The sequence below is a fragment of the Drosophila sechellia genome, chromosome X (genome assembly GCF_004382195.2).
Source record: "Drosophila sechellia strain sech25 chromosome X, ASM438219v1, whole genome shotgun sequence".
NCBI classification, from domain to species: Eukaryota; Metazoa; Arthropoda; class Insecta; order Diptera; family Drosophilidae; genus Drosophila; species Drosophila sechellia.
In genome coordinates this window covers 988,229-1,000,636 of record NC_045954.1, presented here as the reverse complement: position 1 = coordinate 1,000,636, position 12,408 = coordinate 988,229, and the positions used below count along the sequence as shown (strand labels likewise).

At 50.3% G+C, this 12,408-nt stretch overlaps 5 protein-coding genes across 9 annotated transcripts; 1 reads left to right on the top strand and 4 right to left on the bottom strand.

Annotated features, from left to right (window-relative positions):
- Positions 1-33: 33 nt before the first annotated feature.
- On the bottom strand, positions 34-5,230 carry LOC6615940 (protein suppressor of white apricot). Of its 5 annotated transcripts, XM_032724727.1 has the most exons (9): positions 4,700-5,207; positions 3,670-3,842; positions 2,689-2,897; positions 1,864-2,583; positions 1,485-1,806; positions 1,420-1,424; positions 1,173-1,359; positions 977-1,105; positions 34-921 (listed from the first exon to the last, which is right to left on the bottom strand). In XM_032724727.1, the coding sequence occupies exons 1-9, from the start codon at positions 4,993-4,995 to the stop codon at positions 131-133; spliced, it is 2,832 nt and encodes a 943-aa protein (XP_032580618.1). In that variant the 5' UTR covers positions 4,996-5,207; the 3' UTR covers positions 34-130. The 5 variants fall into 5 exon arrangements, 4 of the variants coding, with proteins under 4 accessions (XP_032580618.1, XP_032580617.1, XP_032580619.1 ...); XM_032724726.1 differs by having other exon boundaries at positions 1,173-1,424; XM_032724728.1 differs by lacking the exons at positions 34-921; positions 977-1,105; positions 1,173-1,359; ... (1 more) ...; positions 1,485-1,806; positions 1,864-2,583 and having other exon boundaries at positions 2,804-3,167; positions 4,700-5,229.
- A 179-nt stretch (positions 5,231-5,409) lies between these two features.
- On the bottom strand, positions 5,410-7,113 carry LOC6615939 (gamma-butyrobetaine dioxygenase). The gene is made up of 2 exons (XM_002040270.2): positions 6,508-7,113; positions 5,410-6,120 (listed from the first exon to the last, which is right to left on the bottom strand). Exons 1-2 carry the CDS (start codon positions 7,089-7,091, stop codon positions 5,487-5,489), a joined length of 1,218 nt encoding a protein of 405 aa, XP_002040306.1. The 5' UTR covers positions 7,092-7,113; the 3' UTR covers positions 5,410-5,486.
- Positions 7,114-7,146: 33 nt separating this feature from the next.
- On the bottom strand, positions 7,147-8,118 carry LOC6615938. Its single transcript, XM_002040269.2, has 2 exons — positions 7,606-8,118; positions 7,147-7,546 (listed from the first exon to the last, which is right to left on the bottom strand). Exons 1-2 carry the CDS (start codon positions 7,770-7,772, stop codon positions 7,168-7,170), a joined length of 546 nt encoding a protein of 181 aa, XP_002040305.1. The 5' UTR covers positions 7,773-8,118; the 3' UTR covers positions 7,147-7,167.
- Positions 8,119-8,179: 61 nt separating this feature from the next.
- On the top strand, positions 8,180-10,348 carry LOC6615937 (cell division control protein 45 homolog). The gene is made up of 2 exons (XM_002040268.2): positions 8,180-9,295; positions 9,348-10,348. Exons 1-2 carry the CDS (start codon positions 8,385-8,387, stop codon positions 10,162-10,164), a joined length of 1,728 nt encoding a protein of 575 aa, XP_002040304.1. The 5' UTR covers positions 8,180-8,384; the 3' UTR covers positions 10,165-10,348.
- A 61-nt stretch (positions 10,349-10,409) lies between these two features.
- LOC6615936 (mitochondrial tRNA-specific 2-thiouridylase 1) lies at positions 10,410-12,236 on the bottom strand. Its single transcript, XM_002040267.2, has 3 exons — positions 11,503-12,236; positions 10,887-11,436; positions 10,410-10,820 (listed from the first exon to the last, which is right to left on the bottom strand). The coding sequence occupies exons 1-2, from the start codon at positions 12,154-12,156 to the stop codon at positions 10,921-10,923; spliced, it is 1,170 nt and encodes a 389-aa protein (XP_002040303.1). The 5' UTR covers positions 12,157-12,236; the 3' UTR covers positions 10,410-10,820; positions 10,887-10,920.
- Positions 12,237-12,408: the final 172 nt, after the last annotated feature.

Below are 12,408 nucleotides of genomic sequence, written 5' to 3'. Positions count from 1 at the left end.
GTACTCCCATATTCTTTGTGGGAACCACAGCGCTTGCTTACAAAAATATGTTGGTGGTTTATTTGATGCAACTTGTAAACTACAAAAAACTTTGAAATGTGAAGGTGGTTGCGGAGCTCTAGGAAGATTCTCAGGGGGAGCTGCTGCGCCTGCGTCGCTTGTGCCGCTTGTGGGACTTCTTGGTGGGAGTGCGCCGTCGGTCCTGCTGGCGTCGCTGTTCTGCATTTCGACAGCTGGAGCTACGCGATCTGCTCCGCCGGTTGGTTCTCAATATGCTTATGCTCCTACTCCGCCGGATGCTTTTAGAGCGACTTCTACTTTTGCTGCGCCTCCTCTTTTTGGGGGTTTTTTTTCGCTGCGTTGACGAATGCTGGGACTTACGTGGCGGGTTCGATGATGGCTCCCTGGAACGCCTGCTGCTCTTCTGACGCCGTCGGCGCGAGGACTCTCGACTAGAACGGCTGCTGTCACTGCTTCGGACGTTCTTACTGCGACTTCTGCTCCGGCGGTGGGTTTTAAGATGGCGCGAGCTGGAGGACCGCGTTGAGGTAGTGGCCACAAGCTGGACGTCATCGTCGTCAGAAAGCAGAACGGCAGCAGGTGGCGCAGCGGTGGGAGGAAGAACGGGTTTGCTGGTGAAGGTGTTCGTGCTATCGTCGTTGAGCAAGTTGTACTTCTCCAGATCGCCGCCATCCTCATCATCATCGTCCTCCTCGTCCTTCGTCGTGCCCCCTTTGAGCCACATCTCAGGCCTTTGTTCACCGACTTCGTCATCGTCGTCGGGCCCAAAATATGTAATTGGTATGGAACGGACAGAATCACCAGACTCGTCACCACTGTCGGCGGTAGCAGCTCCGGCCGCCGACTCCGGAGGATTCGGACCAACAACAGACACAGCAGAGCCCACAGTGGCACCCTCACCTGGTGGAAATCGACGAGATTATACACAATAGCGTTCGATTTACGGTGAGCTCACCTTTTATCTGATTAAGAAAGGCCAAGGCCTTTCGCTTCCGTTCCAACTGCAATTGTTTCTCGCGTGAAATCATTCCGTTCAACTTCTCGCGGGCAATCTGCGCCAGCTTGTCCTTAACACGCTCCTCAGCTTCAAAACAAAATAGTGCAATTATTAATATCAGGGTATTCTTGATATATATACAACTTTATCGTACCTTGTCGCTGCTCTTTTTGCGGTGAGGAACAGGATGGGGAAGCCGTGGTGTTGCCCTTCTGCCCGGCGGTCCTGGCCAACAACTGCGTCTCTACCTGTTTGATGGCCCGTTGCACACTATCTGGCATACCTGGTCGCATGTGCTCCACCCCAGCAGCACTCGAACTAGCCTCCTCGTCGCTGGCTTCCTGCGGTAAAGTGTGTTGCAATGGACATTGGTCATCGCGAGCCCGAATGGAGAAACTTACAGGAGCTACAAAAACAAATACCAATTAAATACCGAACCTGGAAAATCCCTTTGTCCTTAACTCACCCTTATCCAGATTGCTTCCACTCACTGCAGCTGCTGCTCCTCCAAAACTAAGCCCCTTCTTTGACATTAGGGCGGCAGCTACAGCTGCTGCTTTCCTAGTTTTCTCCTCCTTGGAAGCCGCATCCACATCGCCGGTCACTTTGTACAAGTAGTATGGATAGTACTCATTGGCCGGCAGCAAGAAACTAAACCTTTCCACGCTCTTGGTGCGAAGGGTCTCCTCGAATTGGCGTCCGTTCTTGATTACGTACGTGGCCGTCTTGTCGATTATGTGCCTTAGACTGTCCTCCGGAACGGGGAAGGTAAGCACGGGCTCCGGTTTCTAAAATAAAGAAATGACAGATTATACACATGAACTTTAGATTGTGAGAGTGCCCACCTTTTCCTCCTCCTTTTCTGGCGGAACCTGATCTTCCTCCTCCTCACTTTCTGAACTATAGTTTTGGGCCAACGCCAGCGCACTTGTGTTCTTAAGCAGCTCCACCTGCGGCGGCTCACCACTGTTGCCATCGTTATCATCCTGCTGCTCCCGGTTCGACGATTCCTCCTCGTGTGTGAAGGTGCTACCGTTGTACTGCAGCAGCACGGGTGTGAACTCCCCTCCCTGGCTGTTGTGACCTTCGGATCGACAGCTAAGTGCGGGCGAGGCCGTGCCGCCCGAGTGCTGCGAGTTCCCTGGATTGCTTGACTCGTCCTCCAGCAAGACCGCTTGGAGGGGCACGCCCTTGATCTTGCTAATGAGCTGGGTGTAGGCGCAGTTGGCCGAGGGCTTGTACTTGATGGTGGGCACCGTAATGACCACTTGATTGGGGTTCCTCCTTCCACCCGCGACTTCCTCGCTGTGGTCGTCCGCTGAGGGTGCTTCCTTGTCTGTATTCTGCTGATCCAACGGAGTTTCTGGTGCGGGCGGAAATTTGGCCGCCTTGATCGCAGCCAAGAGGTGACGGTAGTAGGGCTGCAGGTGTCCACCTTGGGTCAGGAAATCGAACTGCGTGTTGTTCGCCTGCTTTGCCTTGATTAGAATTTCCATTTGGGCGCCCTGGGTGGCGATAAAGCGAGCAGTCTTCTCGATAATAGCGTGCTGCTTCATCGTTTCGGGCTGAAAAGCAATTAAGAAACCATTACTACCATAACTTTTTAGGTTCTTGGAAAATATTTTTTAGGGGAAGGCTTCTCTTGATCTTCGTTTCACGCTTTGACTCACCAGCTGCATGTCCAAGGGTGGTGCCATCATCAGGGTGTAAGGCAGGACGAAGGGCAGCTCGCTCTCCTCGGAGTTCGGCGAGAGCTGGGAGGTCGCCGTTGAGGAGCCACCGAGGGAAGTGGAGGCTGCCGACTGGCTATCGTATTGAAAGCCCACCTGGCAGAAGCTGCCGCCGGAGGTTTCCTGCTGCAGTCGCTTGAGGTCCTCCTCTGCAGGATCAGCGAATTCGGCCAAAATAAGAGCAGAGAACACATGAAGATGTGCGATTTTAGTACGGGAGGAGAAGGGTGGCAGCAATAACTAATTCAAATCAGAGCGAGAGAAACGTATTCGAGTTGATGCGGACGAGAGAGAGATACAGAGAGAAAGAGATAGAGGAAGGAGCTGGATAACAAAAATCGCTAGAGCCTGAGCCTTCCCCGGCAAGGCGATCATGGATCTGGATCCCTGACTACACACGCCCAAGAAGTCGCTCCAACCTGAAAAAAACGATTTAATCTGTCAGGTAGTGAGGATTACGTATTTACCTGCTCCAAGAACGGACTCGCTGGAAATATCGAGGGGATGTCGGTGGTATCTTTATCGGTGGTTGGATTTGATGTGATTGGTACTGATTTGTTCAAGTTATTTTCGATTTTCGATTTGGGTTTGATTGCGTTTTGCGTTTCATGACACTTGCAGTACTTGTAATACAATTTACTATTTGAGGAGTTCGGGATTGGGGGTGTCGATATGTTTACATGCGTTAGCAATCTGATGTGAGTAGGGTCCTAGCCCAACTTCATTAGATATTAACTAGTTTTTAAAGCTTTTAGACTAGAGTATTAAAACCGACATTTTCCCTGTGCTCCAGAAATCTCTTCTCTTCTTTTTCACATTCGAAGAAGAGATCGCTCGAATTTCGAAACCAAGTAAAGTATATCGACACCCCTGCCCGGATGTTTGTATCTGGAGGTACTACCAGACCACCGTGGTGCTCACCTTGTCGTAGTCGCAGCTCCTCCTCGTTATTGTACAGAAACAGGTAGCGCTCCTCCTCGCACAGCTGCTCGGCGCGCTGCTCCTCGGCGCTCAAGTACTCAAGCCGGTTGCCGTATCCGCCTGGTGGCGCCTCGTGCGGTGCCAGTTCGCAGAGGGCTCCACGCACATCGTATCTGTGGTCGCGTATCGGGAGTCGCGGTAATCGCAATGGCAATGGTGTTTGCGGAGCCGAAAGAAAGCAAGCAGAGAAATATAAACAGAGAGGAGGGAGAAGCATTGTCAGTGGGCGTGGCAATTTTGAGGGGCGACGCGAAACGGGGCGGGCGAAACAAACAGGAGGCAGGGCCGTTCCGTGAAAATCGTCCCATTTGCTTCGCACACTCTCGCGCATTTACACAATATTGATAGTCATACGGTATATAGTATATATAATGCAGTTTCAGATTAGATTAGGTTTTAAGGCTAGAGATCGTTCGTATACATACCGCTCCGGTGGCTAAAAAGTTAATCGGATTACATTTAAAATGGGCAAAGAATTACAGTTTTCAAATTGTATATGGATAGAGATTACAGTTCGAGAAGCACTGAAAAGAGCTGTTATTACAATGGTGTGTGTGCGTGTGTGTTTTGGTTGTGTGGGCGGAAGAATGGGTGGGTGTGTCTGCAGTTCGCAGTCTCGAATTATTACAACAAATGTTACAATATCTACTCAGACGATCAGTTTGACCCTCTTCAGAAAACCCTATTCTTGATTCTATCAAATAGAAATTGATTCAGTTTGGCTATAAATATGGCTATAAATAGCGACAAACTCGATCTTCTAACGCCATAATCACAATACTATCGATCACAATACCTATATATATGTATGGATCTGCCTCTGCTAACAATTTGTCCGCTGCTGTGCGTGGGAGTATGGTCCTAACGGGACACGACATGGGTGGGTATGTGGCTGCGTGTGTGTGTGTGACAGTGGTGTGCGTACTGATTAATCGTATACTTATTGCTCGGGTTCGTCCCAATTATTAACCTGTCAATCTTGAGATTTACATCGCCCATCCAGGGAATCAACTGCTTGCCGTGGTCCATTTCCCGCGCCTTCTCGTCGTCACGGAAAATCTTGCAGGCGTAGCCAAACACGAGGAGTTCCAACGGCGGTTGTCTGTGGTTCTCCAGGCTGGATGAGGACACTTTTCCGGTTCCCAGTGCTCCCGGGGTGTTTCCATTGCCAAGAATCGTGCTTACGGTGGCCGATCCTTGGCCCGTGCGCCGCAGGATTCCGCCAACGCTTCCGCCACCGGCGTTTCGCACATTGTAGGGCATCATCGCGGCGAACAAACAGCAGCGAACGTGCAATTTAAGTGCTTCTCTCGCTCGCTCCCTCCGTCTCTTGCGACTCACTCACTTTATGAGGAGATCGATTGCTAGGATCTGTGCTCAGAGGAACTCATATTTCGGGCGGTGTTTGGTTAAATTCTCATATTTCCATTATATTTATATTTGTATAAATGTAGTACATATAAGCTATGCTAGAGGTGGCAGTTATATCGATGTTATCGCGATGCCAGAGCGGAGTTACTGAACCACGACAGTATCGACAAATGCTTGCCCACGGGCTCTTATCGATAGTATCGGCGCGGTTCATCGTTAGATTCAAACTCGTTTCAAGTGAAATTCATTTGCAAATTGGGACACAGTAATCATCAACCTCCCAAAATGTATTCGATGCGAACACGCATGTGTAATTGTAAAAAAACACAACCATTTAATTAGTATTCATAGATACATTTCAACTGAATCTCCCAACATTCCCTCAGTCAATCCTTGGCATTTGGGAACTTCAGGGTTCGAAGCTTGGAGTAAATAATGTCCCAGTCGACGTAGGCGCCCACCAAATGACGCTTGTTGCCCGGCGCATCCTCGTAAGCCGTTCTTCCGTGCAACATTCGCAGGTTGTTAAAGACAAACACATCGCCGGCTTGGGTCTTGAACTCCACCGCCTCGGACTGGGCGATCTCAAGGAACTTATCGTAGGCCTTGTACCAGGACACGGCCTGCGCCAGGGAAACGGAGAACCGGCTGTCCCGCTTGGTGGTGTTCTGGTTTATCCTCGCGAACCGGCCATCCACATCCAAACAAATCACTGGCGCTCTCCAGAGACTGTGGAAGGGCTTGGAGTCGTCGCCGTCGTGTCCGATATCAAACCAATTCACGGGCACCGACTTGAGCACCTCGAACTCCTCCGGATACAGTTTTTGCAACTGGGAGGCCACGTTGAAGCCATCTGTCAGGGTATTTGCTCCACCCTTTGACTCCGACTGAACGAGGGTGTGCAGGATGTTGATGCCCGCCTTGTATTCGTAGTATGGCATGTCGGTGTGAAGCGGCAAGGGAGTCATTAAATAGGCGTAGTTGCCCGCATTTGGTTTGGATTTAACCTCGAAAACGTCGCTAGGGGAGGCGGGAAAGCAAATAATTTGAAGCTGAACTTGAGTAATGCAACTATAGTGTTTTCCCTCTAATTTATGTGGCTAACATATTCTGTATGAGTATCTAGTGTGAGTTAGTGGTAATCAAATAAATGAAAGAGGTTCTCCTCTTATGGCTCTAGAGAGATTCTTTTCCAGCTTTGAACACTATCTTCAAATCTTTATCATGAGTACAAATGGACACCTGGTTGAAAACCAAAACACAATCGAATATTGCCTGATTCTGGCTGTAACAATCAACCGATAGTGATATTTAGTGGACTGATAGATAATACAGCTCTCGGCAAATGTGAGTTTTATGACCCTGGTACTGTACGATGGAGTATGTCATCTATTGGTTTAAATTTACCCGTAGGTGGTGCGTTTTATATAGCCAATCCGTTTGGCCAAATTCTTGGCCACATTGATGTCGTTGGGAGCTCCTTTTAGAATGGCAAATCCTTGGACTGCCAGTGCCTCAAGCCAATCTCTCAGGGCTGCATCTTGCTCCAGCACGTCCTCGTATTGAAATTCTCTTCTCACATCCTCGAACTCCGTTTTTCCCCAGAGTTGAGCGGGCGGCTTGTAGATCTCCTCCAAGTAACGCTTTCTGCCAGCCTCTCCAAAGTCCCTTTCCCTCAGCCAACCCAGATCGAAATTGCTCCTGTGCTTGTCCTGCCAGACGATCTCCAACTGTTTCGTCTCCTGGTTGTAACCCACTTGGGACACTGGTACATTTTGCGGGCCACGCTCCCAGTGACTTTTTCTTGCTCTTGTGGCGGCGTGGAAGCACTCGGCACATTGACAGTTGTCCCTAAGCCAAACTTGCGGGTACTTCAGGAGATTGCCCTGCTCCTCCTGGACTTCCACATAGTCGGGAGCTCGCACACAAGCAAATGTGCTCGCCTGCCGAAGAAGGGCCAGCCGAGAAATAAGTTGCCTACAGCTCAGCATTCCAGGCTCAACTGCCGAGCAATCAGGCGATGGCACAACAGGCAGGCTGGATGATAAGCAAAGCTTCAGCTTATCGCTAGTCTTTCTCTTTGGGGAACGAGACCACTTGCACCATGGATTGCGGCTGCTCCAACCAACAGTCTCTTTGACTGTTCGCCGCAAAGCTTCGCCGGCCGCAGCAGAGTGAGCACTCTAAGAACAGAGAGAACTGTTCAGTACTTTCTTGGATTTGGACCTCGGATTCCTCCTGGTTGGTCTTCCCTGTGTTCTGGCTTTTGGGCTTCTTGCGCTGCCTGCGATGGCGCTTTTTCTTCGTTTTGGCTGCTCCGTTCGAGGGAGCATGAGCAGCAGTCTTGGCATCCTGGGCTCCTTCGGCCACATGCAGCTCCGTATTCACTCCGGGAATCAGGGGAAGGAAACAGCGCCTGCACAGGGAACGCTTCAAGGCCGGGGCCCTTGAAACCAGTTGACTCCATGAATTATTTGCCCATACTCCACTGGAGAAGCCACTTACATGTGCATGACAGCCTTGTTGCCCACATTGCGGCAGAGTTTGCCATAGTAGGCGGCCAGTTTGGGTTGATTGCCTACTGCCATTAAATTCGAGGCCTGGAACAGGAAGTTCATGCGTGAGGAGATGCCCAGCTGGGTCAGGTGCTTCATCTTGTTGTCCTTGCTCATAGTCTTCGGATTTTGTCAAACAAAGCTGGTGGATTTAAAGATTCTTTCGCTTTTGTGGCAATTCAAAACACATGGGCGTCGCGGTGTGACCGTATCTGGAGCGGCAAAATAAGTTGCACTCGAACTACTACCATTGAAATATTTAGTACTGTCACGACAATACCAAACATTGTTCCTACTGCAATAGCAGCAACTGCCAAGAACTCTGAAAATTCAGAAATATGATTATAATTTCGGTTTTATGCAGCTCAAAAGTTTTGGGAATTCGCAGAGTATTCTGTTCGAACGAGGTCCAAAAGCGAATGTCGGATGCCTGCTGGTAGCCCAGCAACGATAGTATTACCGTGTCAATCTTTTTTCGCACTGGTTACACTGGCTAAGCCAGCTGTTTCCCGCGTTTTTGATTCCCAAATTGCAATTGCCAGAAGTGGAGAGTACAGCGGCAGTGGGAAGCTGGAAAATAGCGCAAGCCGCAGGGAAACCCTCAAAATGCAACGCACTGCGCTCATGTAGAATTCTACTTTGTTTCGTAAGCGATTGGAAAGAGACCGTAGTGTCTAGACGTAGACAGATTCGAGCAGGCGATTGGTACTCCCGCCAGAAGTGTTCGCCATGTTTGTCCAGGATCTGCGCAACGACTTTTACCGACAGCTGGTTGGCAAGCGGATCTTGATCGTGGTCAACTACGACATCGATGCCATCTGCGCCAGTCGCATCCTGCAGGCCTTGTTCAAGTACGATCACATGCTGTACACCGTGGTGCCCATAATGGGCGTTACGGGTCTGAAGCGGGCATATGAAGAGCACCAGGGCGACGTTAAGTACGTGGTGTTGGTGAACTGCGGCGGCTGCGTGGATATTGTGGAGCTCCTGCAGCCGGCGGACGAGGTAACCTTCTTCATCTGCGACTCACATCGCCCGTTGGATGTGTGTAACATCTACAGCGATCGGCAGGTGTGTATCTTGGGGGATGCCTCATTGGAGGAGAATATTCCAGCGTTCGAGACCATTTTCTATGACTCCGAAGGGGAAGACGAGGATGAGGACGAGTCCTCTGACCCGGAACAGCAGCACGACGACAGTGGTGCCGGGGAATCGGACCAGGAGGATCAGGCGCCAAGGAGCCGTAAGCTTAGTCGCCTGGAGCGGCACGAGCAGCGCATCCTGAAGCAGCGAGCCCGCCGACAGTGGGAGTCTGAGCGCGACAGGATTATGTTCGAGTACACGCAGTTCAGCTACTACGGCAGATCCGCTGCTTTGATGGTTTTTGAGTTGGCCTGGAAGCTCTCAAAAGACAACATGGACCTACTCTGGTGGGCCATTGTGGGCATCACGGAGCAGCTGCTGCTGGGCAAGATCGAGAGTGGAGCGTACACTTTGGAGCTGGAGGAAATCCAGTCGCATGTGTCCCGACTGACGAACAAAACGAACGATCAGAACACGATGAGTGCCTCCAAGATAACCTTCGAGAATGATTTGCATCTGGTCTTGTACCGCCACTGGCCCGTCACGGAATCCATGAGGTGAGCATTGACAGTGTATTCTATGCCATTTAATCATGTAGTATAATCGTAGGTATTCCCGCTACTCCTCATGCCAGCTGAAGCTGTGGACACTGCGCGGAGAAAAGAGATTACACGAGCTGCTGCTCGAGATGGGACTGCCCTTGGTGCACGCCCGCCAAACGTACGGAGCCATGGATTTAGTGTTGCGCAAGGAGTTCTTCTCGATGGTGGAGCGCCTGGCGGAGAAGTACGACATAGCGGACATAGTTTACGGCACCTTTACGCTGAGCTACGGCTACCGCAGCAGATACGCTGCGGCGGACTACGTTTATGCCCTGCTCGCCATCATGGAGTCCGTGAAGAAGCACAAGACTCCAGAGGATTGCTTTCTGGAGGCCTCGGATGCTTTGAGTCGTCAGCACAAGCAGCTGCTGTCTGCAGGCATCGACCAGGCCAAGCTTTTACATGCTGCTGTCTTTCGGCAGGTGCAGAGCAGCTTGGAGGCACGCCAAGTTCATTCAGCAGGCTCCTTTTTCTACTACGTTCTGCAGGAGGAACACGCGTTCTTCTCATACCCCTATGCCCTTGGACTGCTGGCTCGCTTTCTTTTGCGCGGACATGTGGCCACGAGTAGAGCCAGGCAGGCTCCGGACTTGCCGCTGATCGCAAGTTGTCCCCTGAACGCTTCGGAAGGCATGTGCTTGCTGGTAGGCATTGTCCCGGTGAGGGAAGATTCTCCGCGAAACTTCTTTGGCAAGGCCTTCGAGCAGGCGGCGCAAAAGAGTGGGGTTGCTCTATTGCAGGACTTTTTCGAGCCAGCGGTGGTGCAGCTGCGACAGAGCGACCTTACCCGCTTTCTGGACTCCCTCACGGTGCTCTTAGCCTGATCCACGCCGCCTTTTATTCTACCTGCTACCGACATCCCTGCTCAATCATATTATGTGCGAAGCTAGTTTTACACTTAGTTTAAGATTTTACCAAACCCTATTTATGTACGATTGTGTGTTAATAACTTTATCATTGCGCTTAGGACCACAAAATACAAATTAAATGTCCTTTTTCAAAAACTAATTGTAAATTTGACCTAGAATAATAAATTTAAATTAAAGTGTTTACCATGGAATTAAAAGTGTCGATTCACGTCTAACATTTACTCGGCGTCTAAATTTATAAAAATCTATTATACATGCCATGTTGGCATGCTGGAGTACCTCAAGGAAGTGTTGTAGGCCCTACTCTATACTCCATCTCCTCCGCGGACATGCCCACCCAGACAGCAGTCACTGGATTAGATCGTAAAGATGTGCTGATTGGCACATATGCTGACGACACAGCGGTACTGACAAAAAGAAAAGCATTATCGAGGCCTCAGACGCACTGCAAGATTACTTGGACGCATTCCAGCATTGGACAGAGTTGTGGAACATCTGCATTAATGCTGACAAATGTGCAAACGTCACCTTCACAAAGCGCATAGTTAGTTGCCATTCTGTCTCACTTAAAGGAAGATTAGATTAAGTTGTCCAAGAAGGGTAATAGTACGCTAGTCAATTAAATAAAATAATTTCGTTTAAAAAAAAAATTGTTGCCAGTTGGACTGAATTCTTACATTTGGTTTATTTTCTGGCCAAGAGGAAACATCATCAGCTAACCAGATTTGCGGCTTGAGCTTGCTGCGTCTGTGCGTTTTTTTTCTTTATGGGATTAGCGCTGAGTATGCGGGCCGAACCCAAGCAAGCTGTGTCGTCATAAAACGCGGCATATTGTCCTGGTGTAATAGCTCTTAAAGGAGCGTCCAATTCGACAAGAAAGGTGTTACTGGGAGAGATGCTCAGCTGACAGTCCACTAATGGTTTGGTGTGCTGGAAGCGAAAGCGACACCTTAAGCTGCCAGTGTCCGAAAGAATCTTTTGGGCCTTGGAACACAGCCAGTTGGGCGGATCGACGTCTATGTGGGTGCTGAAGAGGGCGGGATGATTGTGGCCAGATGCCACATAGATGGTATTGCTGGCGGCCTCTTTCCTGGCCACAAAATAGGGCTGAAGGAATGAACTCAGGCGGCACCGCTGGCCCACAGTCCATTGATGGATGCCCTCGTGGTGGCCGACCACGGCTCCACTGTCGATGTCTAGAAAGGGACCGTGTTTGGAAGTGATGTACTGCAAGTGGATGGGAACCAAGTTTGAGTCCGTGGTGAAATCAAGGGAATTGCCTTTTGCCTTTACCTCCTGTATGAAGTCCTTGAAGTTGCGTTTGCCAACGAAACAAATGCCAGTGCTTTCCTTCTTTTTGGCCAGTCGCTGGAGGCCAATCTTCTTGGCCAAGTCCTTGACCTGGCTCTTCTGGAAGTCTCCCAAAGGGAACATCGTGCGTTGCAGAGCCTTTCGCGGAATACCTGCCAGAAAGAATGTCTGGTCCTTAAACGTATCGGCGGGTATTAACAAGCGGGCGTCGTTGTTTGAGGCAATCCCCTCTAGGTAGTTGCCCAGACTATTGCGGGCGTAGTGACCCGTGGCCACGGCGTCGTAGCCGAGATTTTTCAAGGCATGCTTGTGAAAGAGGTCAAACTTAATGTGGCGATTGCACAGGATGTCCGGATTTGGTGTCAAGCCCAGTTGGTAATCGTCCAGGAACTGGCTGAACACCGCCGTCCAGTACTCGCGCACATAGTTCACCTGGCGCAGCTCCACGCCCAGCTGCCGGCACGCCCACTCGGCGTCCTTCAGATCCGCCTCCCCACTGCAGCGACCCACTTCGTCCGCCTCATCCCAGTTGCGCATAAACACACCCAGCACCTTGAATCCTCGCTCCGCCAGCAGGTGGGCAGAGACGGCGCTGTCGACGCCTCCCGACACGCCCACCACTACGTTGCGGATCATTGGGCGGCGTTGGCAAAACAATAATTTCAAAGTTATGTGGCCCACGTTAGACGAACGAACAGCTGTTTATGTTTATGCGGCAGAAACAGCTGATGTGCTTTTGGTAAGGCCGCTGCGCTTCCCGTTCGTTTTTGGTATTTATTTTTGGTATAAAATGGCCCTCCCTCACGTAAAAAAGGAAACAGCGTAAACGCCATTTTTTTCGAGTGAAGGTGCGTTCGTAATTTCAACCGTTATCTTTCCTCGTTATTT